The sequence below is a fragment of the Lagenorhynchus albirostris genome, chromosome 14, assembly GCF_949774975.1.
Source record: "Lagenorhynchus albirostris chromosome 14, mLagAlb1.1, whole genome shotgun sequence".
NCBI classification, from domain to species: Eukaryota; Metazoa; Chordata; class Mammalia; order Artiodactyla; family Delphinidae; genus Lagenorhynchus; species Lagenorhynchus albirostris.
Genome location: NC_083108.1, coordinates 73,034,735 through 73,055,808, shown reverse-complemented (window position 1 = coordinate 73,055,808; position 21,074 = coordinate 73,034,735). Strand labels below are relative to the sequence as shown.

The 21,074-nt window shown below is 42.8% G+C and overlaps 1 protein-coding gene across 4 annotated transcripts in view; it reads right to left on the bottom strand.

The window, feature by feature from the left end:
* Nucleotides 1-21,074, bottom strand: part of PTPN11 (protein tyrosine phosphatase non-receptor type 11) — a 79,707-nt gene that overhangs the window by 9,329 nt on the left and 49,304 nt on the right. For 2 of the 4 annotated variants that reach the window (XM_060170485.1, XM_060170486.1), the window contains exons 8-14: nucleotides 19,346-19,423; nucleotides 18,537-18,616; nucleotides 18,252-18,410; nucleotides 13,917-14,048; nucleotides 9,662-9,816; nucleotides 8,683-8,750; nucleotides 8,039-8,190 (exon numbers count right to left, since the gene is read on the bottom strand). In XM_060170485.1, the coding sequence (XP_060026468.1) occupies nucleotides 8,039-8,190; nucleotides 8,683-8,750; nucleotides 9,662-9,816; nucleotides 13,917-14,048; nucleotides 18,252-18,410; nucleotides 18,537-18,616; nucleotides 19,346-19,423 (824 nt within the window). The remainder of the gene's footprint in view (nucleotides 1-8,038; nucleotides 8,191-8,682; nucleotides 8,751-9,661; nucleotides 9,817-13,916; nucleotides 14,049-18,251; nucleotides 18,411-18,536; nucleotides 18,617-19,345; nucleotides 19,424-21,074) is intronic. The other 2 variants (XM_060170487.1, XM_060170488.1) reach the window with 1 other exon arrangement.

Sequence of the window (21,074 nt, the reverse complement as noted above, 5' to 3'; positions counted from 1 at the left end):
AGAACCTAAACAAAGAAAGAAGAAAAGATGAACACAAATAGTTCTGCCTTAATATCATAGACTTTACAGACATGCGCTTTCTTAAAAAAAGAGCGTAAATAAGAGATTATATGACAACAGAGGAGATGAAAAGCAAGCTGGCGAAGCAACAAAAGGAAATAAAAGAAAGACACGAAATATAGTAAGTTCAAGTCTAATTAGAGGTAGCAAAAAATTAAATAACTAAGAACATAGAAAGGGACACTGTAAACAGTCTAGAGGAAAACATATTTTTTAAACTATTAATAAAATACATAAAAGTGATGGAGAAAGCTATTAAGAGATTTGATATATATTATGGAATTCCTGAAGATGGGAACAAATAAAACATAAAAAAATATTCTAGGACATAATGCAAGAAAATGTTCCAGAAATCTCAAAGGAAAAAAAAATCTGAACCTGCATTTTATTTTATTTATTTATTTTTTTGAATCTGCATTTTAAAAGGAAAAACTTCACAATCAATCTCCCAAACATCAACGATAAAGAATATGCCTGGATTGGATCTCCAGGCAGGAAAAAGTCAGTCACATGTAAGGGGGGATAATCAAATTGACTTTAGACTCCAACACAGTCACATAATTCCAAAAAATCCTGTGGGGAAAAAAAACCCCAAGAATCTTATACCCTACTAAGTTACCCTTTAGATATAAAACAAATGTTCGGACATTTTTAAGCATGCAAAAACTTAGAATGCAATTATCTTAAAAAAAAAAAAAACAGCTAGTAATGAAATCTAGCCAACAGAGATAAATCAAAATCAAAACAAAGAATTCAGAGAAACAGATACCGTGATAAAAGGACTAGAGTTTTGATCTAAATACAGCACTAACACTGAACAACTGTCATAATTATAGATATAAATGTCATAAACCATGACAAAAATCAGGAGATAAAAGAAAAATGTGCTAATTCTCTTTCACAGAGTTAAATATCAATTATTATTACAGTAAAAACAGTTAAAATTTTCTAAGCACTGGCTTTGTGTCAGGCACTATTTGAATATATTATCTCATTTTAATCCTCATAACAACCTTTTGAAATAGATACTATTATTAGCCCTATTTATTATTTATGTTATTTATTATTTATTTTGGCCACGCCACACGGCACGGGGGATCTTGGTTCCCCTACCAGGGATCGAACCCGCGATCCCTGCAGTGGAAGCGTGGAGTTTGACCACTGGACCACCAGGGAAGTCCCAGCCATATTTAACAGATGAGGAAGTGGTGTGCAATTTCTAGTCATAACCTTAAAACAGGGGTTGGCAAACTAATGGCCTATGGGACAAATCTAGCCCAGACCTTTTGCAAGGCTTGTAAGAATAGTTACTTCATCACAAGTTTAATAGTTTTTAAAGGGTTGTAAAAAAAGAGAGAGTATGCAACAGAGACCATATGTAACTGGGAATCCTAAGAGACTCACCGTCTGACCCTCGACAGAGAAAGTCTGACTCCTACGTTAACAGGCAGCTGCTTGCCCTCCACTTCCTCCTACTCTCTGCAACCATGTGAAAAAGGAAACATCCTAAAGGACAGTAGAGGGACAAGACCGAATGTACCTGGGTCCCTGGATGAACCTAGGTCCCCGCCCTATACCCTCTGATCCCCAAATTGCCTGCCAGCTTGGACTTCTCTATAGAGAAATAAGCTTCTATCTTGTTTAAGGCACTATTATTTAGCCTCTGTTAAAGAAGCCAAACCAATTTATTATAAATTGCAGTCATTACAGAACTTATGGTCTAGGGAAGAAGTTGCAAAAAAGAAATCCGAGGAGAAAATGTTTCATTGAGTCTATATAGTATTTGAACTTTTTGAACTGGTTTTAAAAATTTTAAGTCCTGGGCTTCCCTGGTGGCGCAGTGGTTGAGAGTCCGCCTGCCGATGCAGGGGACACGGGTTCGTGCCCCGGTCCGGGAAGATCCCACATGCCACAGAGCAGCTGGGCCCGTGAGCCATGGCCGCTTGGGCTGTGCATTCGGGAGAGGCCACAGCAGTGAGAGGCCCGTGTACCGAAAAAAAAAAAAAAAAAATTTAAAGTCCTTGTGAATAATCACCTCTGAATAGCAGCCATACACTTTTTAGCACTGAAATGCTGACTTACATAAGAAGTAATTTTTTTTAAGATACAATATAATTTAAAATTAAATATTAGCTGGAAGAATTGACAGAGAGCATCACTTACTTAAAATTTTAAAATCCTAACTCTTTTTTTTTTTTTTTTTTTTTTTTTTGCGGTACGCGGGCCTCCCACCGCTGCGACCCCTCCCGTCGCGGAGCACAGGCTCCAGACACGCAGGCCCAGCAGCCATGGCTCACGGGCCCAGCCGCTCCGCGGCACGTGGGATCCTCCCGGACCAGGGCACAAACCCGCGTCCCCCGCATCGGCAGGCGGACCCTCAACCACTGCGCCACCAGGGAAGCCCCTAACTCACTTTTTTGAATAAAAAATTTAAATATACAATAAATAAACTGAAGCATAAAGATGCTTTCTACTCAACACTTTTTTAAAAATTGTGGTTTAAAATAAAACACATGAGATATATCCTCTTTACAAAACATTATGTGTACAGTATAATATTGTTAACCACTTGCTATTGGTGTACAGCAGATCTCTAGAACCTCATCATCTTGCATGACTGAAACTCCATCCCCCCATTTCTTTCTCCCTACTACACACTTTCTTGAAAACCAAAATCAATATTTCTACATGAAGTGATGACAAAAGAATTTTCCAATGAGGAATAATTAATGCAAATGGAACAGGAATTATTTTTAAAAATCATAGCAGCTCGAGGAATAACATAAAAATGCTGGAGCTTTTTAGCTTATTTTGGAAAAACAAGAAATAAAACTGATTCACAAGTCAGATGGGTTTGTTTCTCGGAACCATGACAGCCCAGGCTGTCTTATAGATCAAGAAAAATTCTCAGGGGGTAGGGGCTGTTTTGTTCCATTTTGTTTTATTTTGCTTTGAGGAGTGGAGGGAAATTTATTTCAGAGGAGGTCTAAAAAAATGATCTGAAATTTATCTATCCTCCACTGGAATTCAATGACATAGCATGGTTACCAAGTCGCTTGCAATGTTTATAATAAATCTTACGGTCTTGTCAACTGACACACAGCCAAGGTTGAAAGGAGGAACCAACCATGAGGCTCTAAAATCATCTGGTATTAACTATCTTTCCATGTGAGTAAACCCAGTTACATTCTTAAACCTTAAATTACAAAAAAGCCCAAAAGCCCAGAGCAGGGAGAGAGTAAAATGAAAATGCTCTTGTCTAAGTTACAGAACAACAAGATGATGCATCCAGGGTGCTCTGGGCTCAAATGTCAGGATTACAAACACCCTGACTCCTTCCACATCTAATCACAGAATCTTACTGGTTCTACTCTCCCTGGGCTCACTATCAGCCCCTGCTATCCTGTCCAAACCACCATCAGTTCTCACTGACGCTGGTCCCCCTGCAGCTGCTCAAGCCTCGTGCCCACCCAGCCTTCCCTCTCAAGCCAGGGCCCTCTTTTTAAAATGACAATCTCTTTTTTTTCATAAATTTATTTATTTTTTATTTATTTATCTTTGGCTGCGTTGGGTCTTCGTTGCTGTGCGTGGGCTTTCTCTAGTTGTGGTGAGCGGGGCCTACTCTTCGTTGCACTGCACAGGCTTCTCACTGCGGTGGCTTCTCTTGTTGCGGAGCACGGACTCTAGGCGTGTGGGTTTCAGTAACTGCGGCACGCGGGCTCAGTAGTTGTGGCTCGAGGTCTCTAGAGTGCAGCGTCAGTAGTTGTGGCGCATGGGCTTAGCTGCTCCACGGCATGTGGGGATCTTCCCGGAGCAGGGATCAAACCTATGCCCCCTGCATTGGCAGGGGGATTCTTAACCACTGTGCCACCAGGGAAGACCTGAGGATCTTTTTATGTCATTCCCCTGCTTCAAAATCCTCAGTGATTTCCCATTTTCCTTAGGATAAAGTTTTAAATCCTCAATATGGCCTGCAAGACCCACCCCCTCGAAATCTGGCCTCTGCTGACTTTCCTAATCTCACCCAACACGCCCCATGCTCTCCCTCTAACTCCTTCTGCTCCATCGTACGGATTTATTTCCATTTCAGGAACATGACTACTTATATTTCCAGGATCTGGCACAGTGCCTGGCACATAATACAACTGACTTTAATTAATGCAGGAATGAATAAACAAATGAACAAATGTGAGAACACCTTTTTATTGAACCAAGGAGATTATGGAAGATATGTGAAGAAGCACAAGGCTAGGGAAACAAATAAAACAGGACAAATGGAGGCATGGCCTCATGCATATATGTGTGTGTGTGTGTGTGTGTATACACACACACGTGCGCGTGCGCACGCGCACACACACGCACACACATATATATATATGAGAGAGAGAGAGAGAGAGGGATTATATAGAGAGAGCTAGACAAGAGGAGTAATTAATTTGCTAATTAGCAATTCAAAGAATATTATACCAGTACAAACAAACATACCCAGTATCCAGATCTTGGCTTTGAAATACCACTCTTCAGTAAGAAGCATCAGGGCTCCTTAGAAAACCGGCTGGGAAAGTACAAGATGAACCTAGATCATCTTGTGGTGTCAAAAAGAGTAAGGAAGTAATCAAAAATGGGAACATATCAAAAAAACACAGGAACCAACTCGAAAAGGTTCCCACTAGGCAAATTTGGGACAGTTTAAGCAACAGAATAAGTAACAGTAATGGACTATAACCCATTCTGACATAAATAAATGAATGAATAAATAAATAAGGAAGATGGGAAAGCTATTTCTTATAGTAGGCTTCCATCTAATAAATGAAAAGGGAATGGTGAAAAGAGAAAATCACCATTGGGCAAATGTCACAGTGGTAATTTTTCCTGGCAAGAATCGTGAATGAATATAAAACTGGTAGGCAAAAAGTATGATGAAAAATTGTTCATTTATATAGTTTCTTGTATCTACCTACAAGATATTAATTAAAAAGGGAAAGACAGCAACGTAACAGTGGGGAAATCAGACAGACAACACCTTAATCAAGTGATCAAAGTTAACACCGTCAGGAGTGAAACAAACCAAGAGGGAGCTCATGATGTGATGTACCAGGAAGGACACAGCATCACTTCTGCGACCGTCCTGTCAAAAATGCATGACCTGAATCTCATCAAGAGAACACATCATACAAATCCAAACTGAGGAGCATTCTACCAAGCAACTGGTCTGAACTCTTCAAAAATGTCAAGGTCATGAAAGATAAAGATTGAATACTGCTCCAGATTAAAGGAGACTAAAAATACATGACAGCTAAATGCACCACGTGACCCTGAACCACACGAAGGATATTAGTAGGACAAATTGGCAAAATCTGAACACGGTCTATAGATTCGAAAATAGTTACTGTATCAGTGCTAATTTCCTGATTTTGATAATTTTACTATGGTTATATAAGAGAATGTCCTTATTTCTAGGAAATACACATCAGAGTATTTGGAGGCAAAGGGACATTAATGTTTGCAACCTACAAATATTTCATTTAAAAAATTATATAGGTATATATAAAGCTATTTATATATGTGTGTGTGTGTATATACATATGGAGAGAGAGAAAGAATATGAATCAGTGATAAAGTAAATGTGTTAAAATGTTAACAGTCAGGAAAGGTGGGTGAAGGGAATTCCATTATACTGTTTCTGCAAGTAAAAAAAAAATTGTTTTAATTCTGAAATGGAAGTTAACAAAAGAAATCTACTTCCAAGTAAACAGCAGAGTGTGAGAAGATCCATTTATAAAGAGCTGAGAATTTTCTCAGTCTTGCTCATTTGCATTTCCTCTAGATTCCCACCTGTTTCTGCATTTCCTCCTTCCAATGCTGTCTGTTTCTCTACTGCCTTTTCTTTTTTTCATTTATCCCTCTGTAGCACATTCTTCCACTCCCAAAGGTCCTTAATGCTTCATAATTTTGGAAATGACTGTATTTCAAAATAATTAATTATCCTAAATGAGTTTTGTTCTTTTGCTTAATTTAAAAATCAGGTGGTTTTAATGCTCTTTTTTTTTTTTTTTGCGGTACACGGGCCTCTCACTGTTGTGGCCTCTCCCGTTGCGGAGCACAGGCTCTGGACGCGCAGGCTCAGCGGCCATGGCTCACGGGCCCAGCCGCTCCGTGGCATGTGGGATCTTCGCGGACCGGGGCACGAACCCGTGTCCCCTGCATCAGCAGGCGGACTCTCAACCACTGTGCCACCAGGGAAGCCCGGTTTTCATGTTCTTAAGTCTGCCACTTAAACCTTCTGCTAAAATAAAGTACTTCTTACTTTACCACTAAATCAAGTAGCAAGTTCCTACACTGAATCAAACAATACAATGCAGAAAACAACATAGTACAGGATCTAATTTTTAAAAATAAATATAATCTAAGCCTACATATATTTAGGCTACATAAATCCAAAGGCTCATGTACCAAATAGTAGTTCATATGCTGACACATATTGGCACCAAAAAAGTATTGGCTGAGTGGATGAATGCATGCATGCATTCTAGTACTCTTGGGGTGGGATTACCAGGGACATTCAGTCTCTATCGTCTACATTCTGTAGACTACATTCTGTCTACATTCTACCTCTCCTACCCCTCACCTCCAATAAAAGAGCAGCGATAAAGGTTTTTTGTTTTTTTTTTAAGTAGTTCCTAAATCCAAATTACAACTTCAAATTCAGGGTCAGAGGGACCATATATGGTAATGGGAAGATCTGAAGTGCCAGAAAAGCTGGGAGGGAAAGTCCCTAAATTCTCCAGAACAAGAAGAAAGACCAAAGCTTCTGAGTGAAATAGAGAGCTTTCCCCCCAGCTTTTCTGAACAAGACTACATTATGTTCTTCAAGATATTCCCGAATAACTTCCCATTTGTACCAACTGTACTATCCTCTCTTGTATTTATTAGGAGTCCTTCTCTTTGGGCAGCTTTATGCTTTAAGTATTCCTGGCCCAAATTAATATAACTGGAAGACAAATATAAAATAGCCTACAGTAACCATCTAAACAGTTCATAGCACTTACAATAACACAAAGTCAGACTTAAAGCAGTAAAGTTCAAAACCAGTAGCTTGTTAACTATTTGGCGGTAGCTTTCTATACACACACTGCTTCTGAAGATGTTTTTGTACAAGGAAACAATCTAGTGAGTATTTCTGTGTGGACTGAGAACCTACTAAACTAACTAACTTTGGCTAACCACACTTTGATAACGTGGCTGCTATGCTGCTGGGCTAGAAATCTTTCAATTAGGTGGCAGGTCCTATTTTGAGAAGCTGAGTTTTCTGGAAGGCAATAAACAGGGTAAAGCAGGCAAACCCTGTTGATGTTTAGACACCATCCAGTCTGCAGCACAGCAATGGGGCTGGGGCTGGGGCTGGGGAGGGAGATAAGCCTAAGCTCCGGAAAGAGCAGTCTCCTCAATCCTCTTTAACTCAGCTTTGTGTCTGTTATGAATAGCTTCCAATGGAAAGGCACCAATGCTACATTGTTCTTCATTATGCATGGCTTATTAAAATTGAAATTTTACTGTTTCCAACTCAACCAAATTGGTGGTTCAAACCCCCATGTGCTATTAAGAGTGAGGCATTCATTTAAGAGATGGAATCAGGATGAATATCGCCTGGACCAAAAGTGGAACAGGCTGGAAACTTTGAGGCTTTGCGTTCTAAGCTTGCCGTGTGAGCCTGGGAAAATCCCAATTTTTCTGTGGCTGTTTCCCCAATCTGTCAGGCCTGGTGCCCCTTCCTGAGCTACTCCATACTGAAAAATCAGAGCTGTGAAGTAGGGAATAATTCGTTTCCAGAGAGGCCCTTCCTGGTTGGGAACTTGTTTCACCTTTTCAAAGAAAGACAGTTATCTATCAGAGCCTGTCCTTTTGCATGGAAGGAGAGCATATCCAAGCTGCCCAGAGAAAACTGAAAATCCACACGCCAGCCTTCTAGGCTTGGTACCTGCTCTTCTTCAATCCTGCGCTGTAGTGTTTCAATATAATGCTGGACGGCCATATAGATGAATCGGTACTGTGCTTCTGTCTGGACCATCCCTGACCTCTGAGACCGCACCATCTGAATGGTTTTGGGAACGTCAATGTCACAGTCGACACCTACAAAGCAAGCACCATGAGTATCAGGATAAACTGCAGAGACAATGTGAAGTGGTTTAATGCACAACTGTTAGCAGGCTCAGAGATAAAGCAAACTTAGTCTTTAATGTTCTAACCGAACATGTTCCAAGGGCTACAGCACTGGCCTTCTGACCAATACCAAGGATCCTAGAAGATTACAGCGTAAAGGGTCAGCAGTGAGGGTCCCTCACGTTCCAACAGCACCGTCCCATACCATCAGCAAGGCAGTTGCATGTTCAACAAAAGACCAGAGCAGTGGCACCCGCAGCTCCTAGGCTTTGTTTTATGCCAAAAGCTCAAACAGCATCACTTCTGTTCTCTGGCAAACATACTGAAAGCTGAAGTCTCCGGCCTAGATTTTTGTGAAAATATTTTAACATTCAATTCTCTTCTACAGGCTACTTTCACTAGTACTTTCCTTCCATAAACTGAAAACAGGAACTGTAGCTTCTTGTCCTCCAGATGACCTACCTTTCTCTCTGATGATGTCAATAAGAATATCAATCACAATGAACGTCCCTGTTCGGCCAATTCCAGCACTGTGGGCAGAAGGATGAAGAGCGAGGACAACGGAGTCATTCATGAGGGTTTTATATGCAAAACCAAGCTATTAATATTAACAGAAACAATGTCTGCTCTTGGGAGTGTTTATTAGATTGTCCATTTATATTTGCAAATATATTAGCAAAGAGCACGGGGCTTTGGACTCAGTCCATCCTACACTTGGAGTCCAGCTTCTCCAGCACAATGTGCCTGAGGCCACTCCCTTAACCTCTCTGACCCTCAGTTTCCTCATCTGTGAAATAGGTTGTTGTGAGGATCAAATACGAGTAACGGATGAAAAAGCACTGAGCTCAGATGCTGGTATAGAGCAAGTGCTCAATAAAAGGGAGCTTTTAAAGAACTGAATAAACAACGTTTCACACACATCTACTTGCATATGAAAGAGATTTAGGAAACCAAACTTTCCCCAGTATAATCATGAAACCTAAGCTTGGGCACCAGCAGCCTGCAAACTCTGGTGCAGAGGCCATGGGCCTGGCTTCTAGAAGCCTGGATGGGGAGCGGTCCGAATCTTCTGAAGCAAACAAGTATATTGTCAGGGGAAAAAACATACCTCATTTCCATGGAAAAAGAGAACAGAAGCACAATCAAAGAGATGAATCCTAAATTATTATATTAACAAAGAAAACCAAGCAAACATTACCAGACTAAGGGCTCCTTGAGAATAAGGACTGTTTACCACCCTGTGCCCCACCACCCCCAGGTACACGGTGGTCCCGTAGGATCTAGAAGAAATGTACTTTGGGTCAAAGTGGTCCCTTAATGCCTCAAACAGAGATTAAATTTTTCCCTCAGTTAAAGAGCTGGGGATGGGCAGGTAAAAACAAGCCCCCTGGGCATCAGGACACGGGACAGGCAGCGCCCTAGAGGTGGGAGGGTTGGTCACCTGCAGTGAACCACCACAGGCCCCGCGTCCGTGATGCTCTCCTGCTTATGGTGGACCTCCTCCAGGAAGTCCAGCACGCCCCCGGGGTCACTGGGCACTCCGTGGTCCGGCCAGGTCCGAAAGTGGTATTGCCAGACCGTTCTCTCCGTATTCCCCTGGAGTAGAGCCAAGAAAAACCAGAAAAGAATTAAATAAATCAAGGGGTTGAGGACTCGTCTGGTCCCCATCTTTCCCAGATCCTACATGAGCCAGGGGACCAGGCCCGCACAGAGCCTCCTCACACACTGTTTACAGGTCCCCTGCACGAGTTTCCCAGATCTCTCCTCCTTTTGGGTCTGGCTGAGCAATCCTGGAGGCAACCCTTGGCCTCTGCCATAAGAACCAAGATGTCTTGTACGGCTATTTGTTCTTCAGGAAACTACAGCCTGAATCGGTCTCTGAATCCTCAGCCAGGGGCAGATGAGGTCCCTGACCCTCTTCATCCAAGTGCAGCTCTACCTGGGAGGCAACTGAGGCCTCTGGGACTCAGGGCTCTCCTCCCACCAGAAGAGAAAACGGGTATTCCCTCAAGCACTTGTTCCTCTTTGTCTTTTCGTACCTGGCCCTCCTCCCCTCCCCCAACACACACTTTTATTATAATATGATATTTAAACCTCTGTTTGCTGCAAAGCAGATAAGAAGACAGGCTTTGCAATCAGATGGGTGGATTTAGGCCCAAACTTCAGGATTCACACTCACTGCGGCCCCTGGACATCTCTAAGCCTCAACTTCTTCATTTGCCGATGGAGATAAGAATCTCTCAGTCACAATACCATTGTGAAGACTAAACAACGTCAATTAAACACACAGCCACTGCGCAGGAGACAGTTAAGAGACTCAGCACACTGGTGCTCTTCTGAGGACTGACATTAATAAAGGTCAACAAGGGTACCAAGACCACAAAAAACCAAAAAGCATCGTGTTCTGGGTCTACCCAGATTAGATCACTGTAACGGCACTATTTGTTACTACATCTTCTTCCGACATATCTGGAGACAATCCAAGCTAAGTAACATTTTTAAAGGGGATTTAAAAAAAGAGAGAGAGAGTATAACTAGACCAGTGTCCACCACCAGTAACCTTCAGAACATCCAGGGAATCTGAACCACAATCAAGATCCTTTCTTGAATTATGTGCATTTAATTTGCTGAGCCAGAAAAAGATTTTTCTGGATGTTACCAGTGAGCTAAAGATCAGGGGGCTACCAGTGTCACAGAAAGGACAGGGAACGAGAGAGATCCAGCGCCCGGAGCATCCTTGCTCCTCGTCCTTCGTAAATGGCCACTGAGGTCTCTGCTCCCACCCCTCCTTCCCAAGCAATCAGGAGGCTTAAATGAGATCATGTGATAGCACTTTAGAAAACATGGAATGAGCTCTACAAAACAGCAGATAATCTGTGACCAGCAATTCTGGAGAAATGATTGGTCCCATGTCAGCGCCTGCATCCGAGGGTGCAAAACACAAACCCAAACGCCAACATTTCCCGTACCTGCTCCTCCCAAATCTCCGATAACAAGAAGATGGATGGTTTATCACTAAAACTGAATAAAAATCCACCTGCTACTGAGAAACACCTGATGATGAGAAGATGGGTAGTTTATCACTAAACCTGAAGAAAAACCTATCCGGAATCTTTGTCCGATGTCCTCTAAATCTCTGTCTCATTTCTGCTGGACAACTCCTCTCTCAGTCTCTGCAATTGAACCTCCACCCTCTCCCCACAACTGCACCCCCGCTGACATCAGAAGTTTGACATCCCACCCTGGACCACAACTGCCAAGGCTTCCAGCTCACTTCAGTCCCCCGACCACCTCATGGAACTCATCAGACCACTGAGCCCCTCCATCCACCCTCTGCCTGCCTCCTCCTGCCCTTGCTGCTGGCTTGCCCAGCTCAGATTCCACGCACTCTCCTCACAGCCACTCTCCAACACAGACCTCCACTCCCTCCACCCTCTCTCCATCCACTGCACACACAAACACACACACCCCGCCCCACCCCAGCAAAGCCCCAAGCCTGGACGAACCTAACCACCCACTTTCTCTGTTTTGTACCCAAGGAACAGAGTGTCCTTGGAGAAAACTCACACCAGGTGACTGGTATCACTGAATGTTCATCTTCACCACCTCAATGGGCACTCAGCACTGCCCAGAAATTTACTGGATTTCTTGCTTTGCTACACAATGACTATTTCATCCTTTCCCCACTTTCCTCAAACATTTCGCCTCTTCTTATTCCCTTTGAATGTCAATGGATGGCCTTGCCTCAGGCCTGATAGAGAATTTAGAGCAAATCCCTGTCAGCTCCCCTCCCTATATCTGTGGCCACCTTCTCCTCTTTCCCTCCTGTGGCCAAAAAGTGCTACCCCCATCGATCAAAACCAACCCATCCACGATGCTCTAGATCCCACGCCCCTCCTCATCCAGCCTCCACCCTTGCCTCCCTGGCATCCTCGCCTTGACGTCTCAAAGGCATCTCAAACTTTACGTGTCCAGCAGGTTGCGCTTCATCCTCCCTCCCTCCTCAAATCTGCTGCAGCCCTCGCCCCTCATTCACACCATCATCAAACCCCTTCACATTTACATCCACAATTATCTCCAGTCAGTCCCCTTCTTTCCATTGCCCCTACCATCTTTTACCCAAACGATTCAAGCCCTACCATCCTGTACATCTTCCAGCTTTTCAGACCTCTGCCACAGTGCCACCATCCACTCAGACTCAAAACCCTACGACGTCTGATTCCACCTCCTCCTCCAATAGCCAAACTATCCCTACACACCCTACAGACCTCACCCCCCCAAGGGGTCTCTCACATCCCTCGCTTCTCTTCTAGAGTTTATTCTGGCATTTTATATCATATTCATTTCCAAAGGAAGGAAAAAGAAGCAAAACGTGGAGAGAGGCCATCAGACCTAGACCTCTGCAGAGCCCTCCTGGTTACAGGCGTCCTGGCCATTGGAGTCACTCCATCCCACTCTTCCCTTGGGGGGCTGTAGGACACCTTCCTGGCACCTGTCTCCACATGTGTCCACTTGGCACAAGAACCGTCACGGGTCCAACACCAGCCAATGAATAAAATTTACATTTCTTTCTTTTTTTTTTTTTTTGGCCATGCCTGCGGCATGTGGGATCTTAGTTCCCCAACCAGGGATCGAACCCGGGCCCTCTACAATGGAAGCACAGAGTCCTAACCCCTGGACCAAAAGGGAAGTCCCTAAAATTTACATTTCTTCACGTGAGAGTTAAGGCTCTTCCCAACTTGGTCCCAACCTCTCTCAACCCGTTTACTCCCTCAATTCCCCACTTGCCTTCATTCCCTGTAAACCCCATTTCCTTGACGTTGGCACTTCAGAACCCTGGCTGACAACGACACTTCATCTGCGAGGCCCTCTCTCCACCATCTTCTCCCACAGAGACCCCGACCTAAAGGCCCACCGTCTTCTGAGACGGTCTCCCTGATACCCCGGCTGGAAGCCCAGCCTCGGCAGAACTCCAGCACCTTAGACGGGTGTGACAGCCGGTGTCTGCTCGACAGCACAGGACTTTGTATACATGGCTTCTCTCGGCTACATGACTGCAATTCCCTGGGGACAAAGGCGATTTCACTTACCTTTGTGTCCCCAAAGGACTTTGAAAAAGTAAGCCCCTCTCACCATGCAATTATAATGAATCCAGATCTTGTTGGATTCAAAGTTAGTCACCCCAGGGACAAACCTGAACTACAAGCAATTAAAAGCTGATGCCATGAAATTTGGTCACTGAATAGGCCTCAGGGCCTTTGCACTCACTGCTCCCTCCGCTTAGAACACTCTCTCCTGACCCTCTGGATGCTGCTTCACCTTCAGGTCTCAGCTTGCGTGGCACCCCCTCAGAGAAGCCCTCCCTGTTTACTCCATCTTGGGTACCCAGTCACTCTCTAACATACCATCCTGTGGCTTTCACAGCTGGAGCACAATCGGAAAGCTTAGTTGGTTATTTACTCCTTAACCTTCCACCTCCCTAGGCTCTGTGGGGGCAGGGACTGTGCCGGTCTGGTTTGCAATGTATCAGTAGTACCTTGATGGTGCCTGGCACATAGAAGGCGCCTGATAGATGGATGTTACTCAATGAGTGAACGAATGCCTGAAGGTATGCAGACAGGAGTAACCGCACGACCCTGGATTAGCGCACACCATGCGCAGTTACCAAAGTCTCTAAAGTACGACAATATACTTACTTGTCCAACCTTCGAAAGTTTAAGTTCTCTTAACGTATAGTCATGAGCAGCACTTTCTTTGACGTTCCTAACGCGCATGACCCCGTATTCTTTTAGCGCATACTCATCAGGCCAGTATTTGACACATTTACTCTGGAAGGGATCAGAGAAAAGACAGTTAATCTCTGTGAACTCTGACATGAAAGCCGAAACCAAAAGAAAACCAACGTTCAAGTCTTCCTTGATGACCACTAACATGGAAAACGGCCTGTCTGGTATCTAACTGTTGGGTTTTGAAAGAAGGAAAGAAGAATTCAAAAAGAAAAGCAGGTGTGTGGAGAACCAGGGAGAAGTGGGAAGAGAAAGGCGCTGTTGCAAAATTGTCTAATTTAAGCCACAGGTCCAAGGAGAGTCAGTGTTTGTTTATTTCTCTCTAAAGAACCAAAGAGGCAGAAAGAAGGGGACTACCCAGTATGAGTGTGCTGCCTAGCATGCACTCAGTTCTGAATTCCAGAGATCTACCAGTCACTGTGCAGGGAAGGCAAGCAGGGGCTCTGGAGGTGGATGGGCTGCCCAACGAGCCAGACTGTCTGGTCCATTTCCGTGCCAGTGTAGGAGGTCTCCCCGCCTTATCTAACCCAAGTGTGAATAACTCCAGCACAGAAAGGCAGCTGATGGGGTTTTGAACCAGCTGCTTTTTCTATATCCAGATCCATCTGATACCTGCTACACACGTCACCTTCGCTTAACTGGGTGCCTGGGAACGCCAAGCCTGCAATAGCTGCTGGCTTCAGAGCAGGCAGATTGGAGAATATGGCACCAAGGGAATCATTCTGGCTGCCAAAGAGGAAGATATTTTGCTCAATGAGAGATGAGTCTGCGTATCTTTGGTGATATGTCCTGGGCAGAGAATGCCTTTGCGTCTTGTTTTCTCCTGGGAGCAGTCACCCACACCACTCACTTTCAACAACAACCAAGACACAAATATCAGCAAGAGAAATCTACCTTGTGCATTAGGGAGACAGAGAAATTCACTGTTATAAAACGAGAAATCAGAGAGCAGCTGCAGACATCCCCACAGTCAATGACTGAGGGAAAGAAGAAAAACATGGCAGGAGGAAAGGTCAACAGAAGAATTAATGGACAGCGTTTACTTTTCTGCTTAGCATGGTTTATGTGGTCTTTTATGTATTATTCTGAATTCAGCTTTCCCTCCACGATCCTGTAGATCCAAAAACCTCTTTGACAGATTTGACACAATTTTTATTATCCCCAAATAAACACTTTGACTATTAAATGTATGCAATGCTGCCACTCTCCAAACAATTCTGAGGACTGCTGGTCGCTCAAAAGAAGACAAATTAAATCACAACTCCTAACATTGTAGCTGACTCTGCATGTCTGCAATCTACTGTGCCCTCCTCCCAGTTTCCCAAACTCTGATGTAAACCTTGGCAAACAAATTCTAAAATGTGAGCGCTAATACTTTAGCTTTTAAATTAAAGCCCAGGAATCAAAGGGAATTCAGAGTCTGGTTTTTCTTCTGTGCACTGGAGGGGATAACAGGCGAACAAGTTACCAGAAACGCTCGTGGGGAGACTGAAAGCCCATCATGTCCTCCTCTCCAGCAGCAGAGTACAGAGGGAGAATGAGAAAACAGACAAAGGCTGGGAGAAGGAGGTAAGGAGCTGGGGGCAGAGTGACTTGGCCCAACGTCTGTCTATTCTAGGCGTTTCTGGCAGCTCTTCTGAGAGGGACCAATCCTGATCCCTCTGAAGTGACCCGAGAACCCTCTCTTCACAGCCCTCAAGTCCTCTGAGAACAGGTGGCCTCCTACAACTGCAATCAGGCAACAGGCAGGACGGAGGGCTCAGTTTTCCTTTCCATACTTAGAGCAGGTGACACTCACCTGAAGCAAAAACTATGAAGACATTTTAACTTGTCCATTAATTCAAGAACATCTACTGTTACTGCAGGCAGCTGCTAGAGGAAGCCTTTGTTTCACAATGACCAGACCTGGCCTCAAAGGTATTCAAAAGTGTAACAACTAGCAGTACAACAACAAAAATCTTACAAAATCACATTGCCTTTCACAACTGATATGAAAATTACATTAGAAGGGCTAAAATCCAAAATCACCCATCTGTCTTTTTATAAGGTATGACTGCTACATTCCATGCAACTTTTACATAAACCAGTTAAAGTATATCTAAATAAAAAGAACTTTGACTAGAACACAAACAAAAACAGAGAACTTTTCCATATTAAAAAATCCACAGTGGATGGGTTCACTTTGGGATAACACACAGAGCTGTCACTCAGTGAGATTTGTCTGCTTCTCCATAGGTGTGGGATGTTATAATTTTTAAAAACCTGAAGTGTCGTGAAGAGTGCAGGGAGATGGGTACTAAGCATATGTTGCTTGGGGGGAGTGTACACTGGGACAACCACTCTAGAGGGTAGTTGGCAGAATTTATTAAAATTTACAACATGCAAAAGCAAAAACAATAAATAAACAAGAAAAAATAAAAAAAATTCAAAAATGGAAAAAAAAACAAGAGAAAAAAAGAAAAATTAAAAAAATTTTTTTTAAATTTACAACATGCACATCCCCTATGACCTAGCAATTCTTCTTGACATCTGACCTAGAAAAACACTTACCACATACAAAAGCAAGAACAAGATTGTTCACTTCAGCACTGTTTATAAGAGCAATAACTGAAACATTTAAATGCCTAATATATGACAGTTAAACAAATGGTGGTACATCCATACAATGGAATACCATGCAATTACTAAAAAGAATGAGATAGGCCAATATGTACTAACAGAAGAAGTTAGAACATATATTAGGTGGGGAGAAAAGAAACCAAGATACACAATAAAGTTACTGTATGACAGCACTTTTTCATACAGTACTTGTCTGAAAATAGCACTATATACTTCTATAGGAGCATGTATGTATGTAAATACATATACATGTGCAAATGTAGGTATATAATGCCTATTATACACATGCATATGCAAATGCCAAGAAGACAGTGTAGAAGAATACACATCAAACTGATAAGAGGGTTTATGTTGGAGGAGGCAACAATTGGGTGGACAAGGGATGGTGACAAAGGTAATTTTAATTGTAAGGAGTTTGAATGTTTATCTGAATATATTGTCTGGATAGTTCCAATTAATTTTTTAAATGCTTAGAAGTCCTAAGTATAGTTCACATGACAAGTGAAATCAATGTTTATTGATTAGTCCTCTAATCCCCTGAAGGTACCAGACAGGCCTTCTTACACTCCCTTTATGACCTCTGCTTCTGGACACAATGGGGTAACAGAAACTGGATTTACTCTCCTACCTTAAACCACTAAAATGGAAAAATGAAATGACATATATAATAGGATTAGTAACAAGGACATTTAAAAAATTATTATAAGTATATTCCATATGTTCAAAAGGTACAGTAAATGATGGACATGTTAAGAAGAGAGACATAGGATATATTAAAAAGACTCAAATAAAACTTAAATGAAAAGGACAATGTCTACTGTGAAAATTACACTGGATAGGATGAACAGCAGACTACACTGCAGAAGAAAAGATGAACTGAAACACGTATAGCAAAAAAAACTTATCTAACTTATCCCAAACACAGAGGGAAAAAAGTGAACTGAAAATAAATGAAGAAAGTCTCAGTGAGCTATAGGACAACTTCAAACAGCCTAATATATGTGTAATTGGTATCCCAGGACAGGGTGGGTTGGCAGTTCATGTGTGAAGAAATAGTAAACGTTATTCAAATTTGAAGAAAACTATAAACCCACAGACCCAAGAAGCTCCATGAACCCTAAGAAGAAGAAAAAAAGAAAACTACACCAAAGTACGTCATATCAAATTTCTCCTACTCCCTTTTTTCCAGAGGGTCAGAGTAAGCTTACTGTGTTTAATCAGCTTTTTTTTTTTAATAAATTTATTTATATTTTATTTTTGGTTGTGTCAGGTCTTCGTTGCTACCCACGGGCTTTCTCTAGTTGCGGTGAGCAGGGACTACTCTTCGTTGCGGTGCGCAGGCTTCCCATTGTGATTGCTTCTCTTGTTGTGGAGCACGGGCTCTAGGCGCGCAGGCTTCAGTAGTTGCAGCACATGGGCTCCACAACGCAGGCTCAGTAGTTGTGGCGCACAGGCTTAGTTGCTCTGCGGCACGTGGGATCTTCCTGGATCAGGGCTCGAACCTGTGTCCCCTGCATTGGCAGGCGGATTCTTAACCACTGCGCCACCAGGGGAGTCCCTATTCAGTTCTTAACATGTTCAACCTGACATGTCCAATACTTCAAAAAAGTAGAGTATATAGCATACCTTTCCTCTCTCCACTTCTTTTGTTGTCATGACAATCACTCGGGAGTTCTCTTGAAATACCATCCGCCAAAAGTCATTCACGGTGTTTTGCAGGCAGCCTTGTGTGGCAATGTAACTCTTTTTGGGCTTTGAGTTGTTGCACTTGGTTTCAAATTCAGGCTAGAAATTTAGGAAGAAAATACTTCAAACATTTGAAAACTGCTCTCAGGCCATGAGGAAGGATTTAAAATACAAAAACTGGCTAGCAATATACAGTCAGAAAACACCACGAGAAACAAAGTTTACCATGATAATGTTTGCATTGATGTAATCTGAAACAGGCTCATTGGGATCACCATCGTGTAGGACAACCCTGGTGTGATCAACTGGAAGAAAAAGAGACCATGGTCACAAAGATACTGAGACCTCTTCAGGACAAATCAGTTCATCCTCAACGAGTCCAAGTTTTGCTCATTTCATGATAAAACAACATTAAAAACTAAATCCTAAACAATAATCTGAATATGATGCCTCATAATGCTTTCTTTAAGAGAATAAAGTAGCAATGTCAATTCCCTGGTTTTGATAATGTACTATGGATATATAGAATATTATCATTGGGAAAAGCTGGATAAAGGGTACATGGGAGCCCTCTATATATTTTTGTAACTTCTTGTGAGTCTAAAATTATTTCAAAACAAAAGTTATTTTTGTTTTTGGGGGTTTTTTTAGAGGAAGAGTAAACTACAGGTAAATGACATGATGTCTGAGATTTGCTTCAAAACAATTCAGGGAGAGAAGAGAAGTGTATCAGAATATAGATGAATCAAGATTGGGCAGGAGTTGACAATTGTTGGAGCTGGGTGATGGGTACGTGTGGGTTCTTTATATTATTCTGTCTACTTTTGAATATATTTTAAACTTTCCATAATAAAAAGGGTGTTTTTTTTCATGAAGTAGAATTAAATACAGTATCTAGACAACAGGATTCTGATGATAGTATCTACTGACCAAATTTTATACAAAAGTACATTACTGATGTTTAAAAAATCTGAGTGTTCTACCGAAGCAACACATTTTACACTGAGAAATAGTAATAAAGTTGTATGTCTTACTAGAATAATGTTCTTTTGCTTCAGACTCCCCATCTTTAAAGAATATGATGTTAATCAGAAGAAACATCTGATTGGGATCTTTAAGGGAGGAAAGGGCAATAATATTCTATTTATCAATAGATACTGCATACCACTGTTCCCTTCATCTTTCCCTACATCCCCACATCTTACTAATGAGTACCATTTAGACCTCTTGAGCAGAAATGAAAACTTAAGACATAAAGAGGGCAATGCTTCCCCAACGTCATTAGGACCATGCTGTGGCTCAAAATGATTCTCTACAAATTCCTCATTGTCTCTCCTCAGTATTAGAAATGCCTCCACTTTCTCCCATCCTCACCTGCACACATTAAAAATATCTATATGGATGTGATATACATATACACTGTGTGTGCGCACCTATGTATACAGAAAGACTATGCCACACACACACACACACACACACACACGCACGCACACATGGGATGGGTTTACAGTATCTGACAAAATAGCTCTGGCCTGAGGAGACATTACAGCAGTGCTCTCCAATCTGATCATGCTGTCAATAAACTTCAATAATAAAGTTTTTGAACACTGAAATATATATACAATTATAGATGCACACAAGCCTTTTTTTTTTTTTTTTTTTTTTTTGCGGTACGCAGGCTTCTCACTGTTGTGGCCTCTCCCATTGCGGAGCACAGGCTCCGGACGCGCAGGCTCAGCGGCCATGGCTCACGGGCCCAGCCGCTCCGCGGCATGTGGGATCTTCCCGGACCGGGGCACGAATCCGTGTCCCCTGCATCGGCAGTTGGACTCTCAACCACTGCGCCACCCGGGAAGCCCCACACAAGCCTTATTTTTAAATTGGGTAAAAACATTATGCACGCTCTGCCATCAAGCTGCACATCAGATTTAAAATTTACTTTCTTTCTTTTTTTTTTTTAGATAAAAGATGTAAATCAAGAGACGTTCTAAATGTTCCTTCCCTGTCCCATGGCAGACTGCCTTACCCAGCCCACTCTGGAGACCCTGCATTAGAGCTCAGGGCTAAGAGCAGTGACTTTGGGGGCTCCAGTACCAGTTCTCGCACTCACTCCCACTTGTGACCTTGCTAAAATGGTCCCTAAAATGGGGATAATAAGAACTCCTGCTTTGCGTGCATGGGATACGGATTAAGTGAGATATGGACTCAGAGTCTGGCACAGAGACAGCACTCAGGGGAGGTGAGCTATCACAACTGTGTGGTGCCATTTCTGGGATCCTCACCCAAGGCCTACATCCTTCTGGGCCTCTTTTTCACTACAGTTCAACTCAGGCTCTACCTGGCAGCACCTGGGTGTTAAAGGAGGTACTGCTTTATGAATATCACAAGGTCTGCTTCTGAGCAAAGCATAGGTATGCACCTGAATCTCCAGTAATTCGAGCTCAAGGGATGAGGGATGTCGGAAAAGATGAAGGGAACAGTTGGAAGAACCCCCAGGAGGAGCTCGTCTGTTCCCCAGATAAGGGAACAGAGCCCCAGAAAGGAGGCGTGCTGTCCCCAAGACCCAAGGGCTGCACGCTGCAAAGCAAGGACACAAGCCTGGGACCCTTGAGCCTGATGGTGAGACCCTGGGAGATGGCAAGCCTTGAGATGATCTCTCCTACGCAGACAAAATTAATTAATAGAAGGAAACAACCACACACTAAGCCTCCCAGTGGCAATTTTACTCCGTAATCAACATCACAGGAACTCAGTCAATGAGGC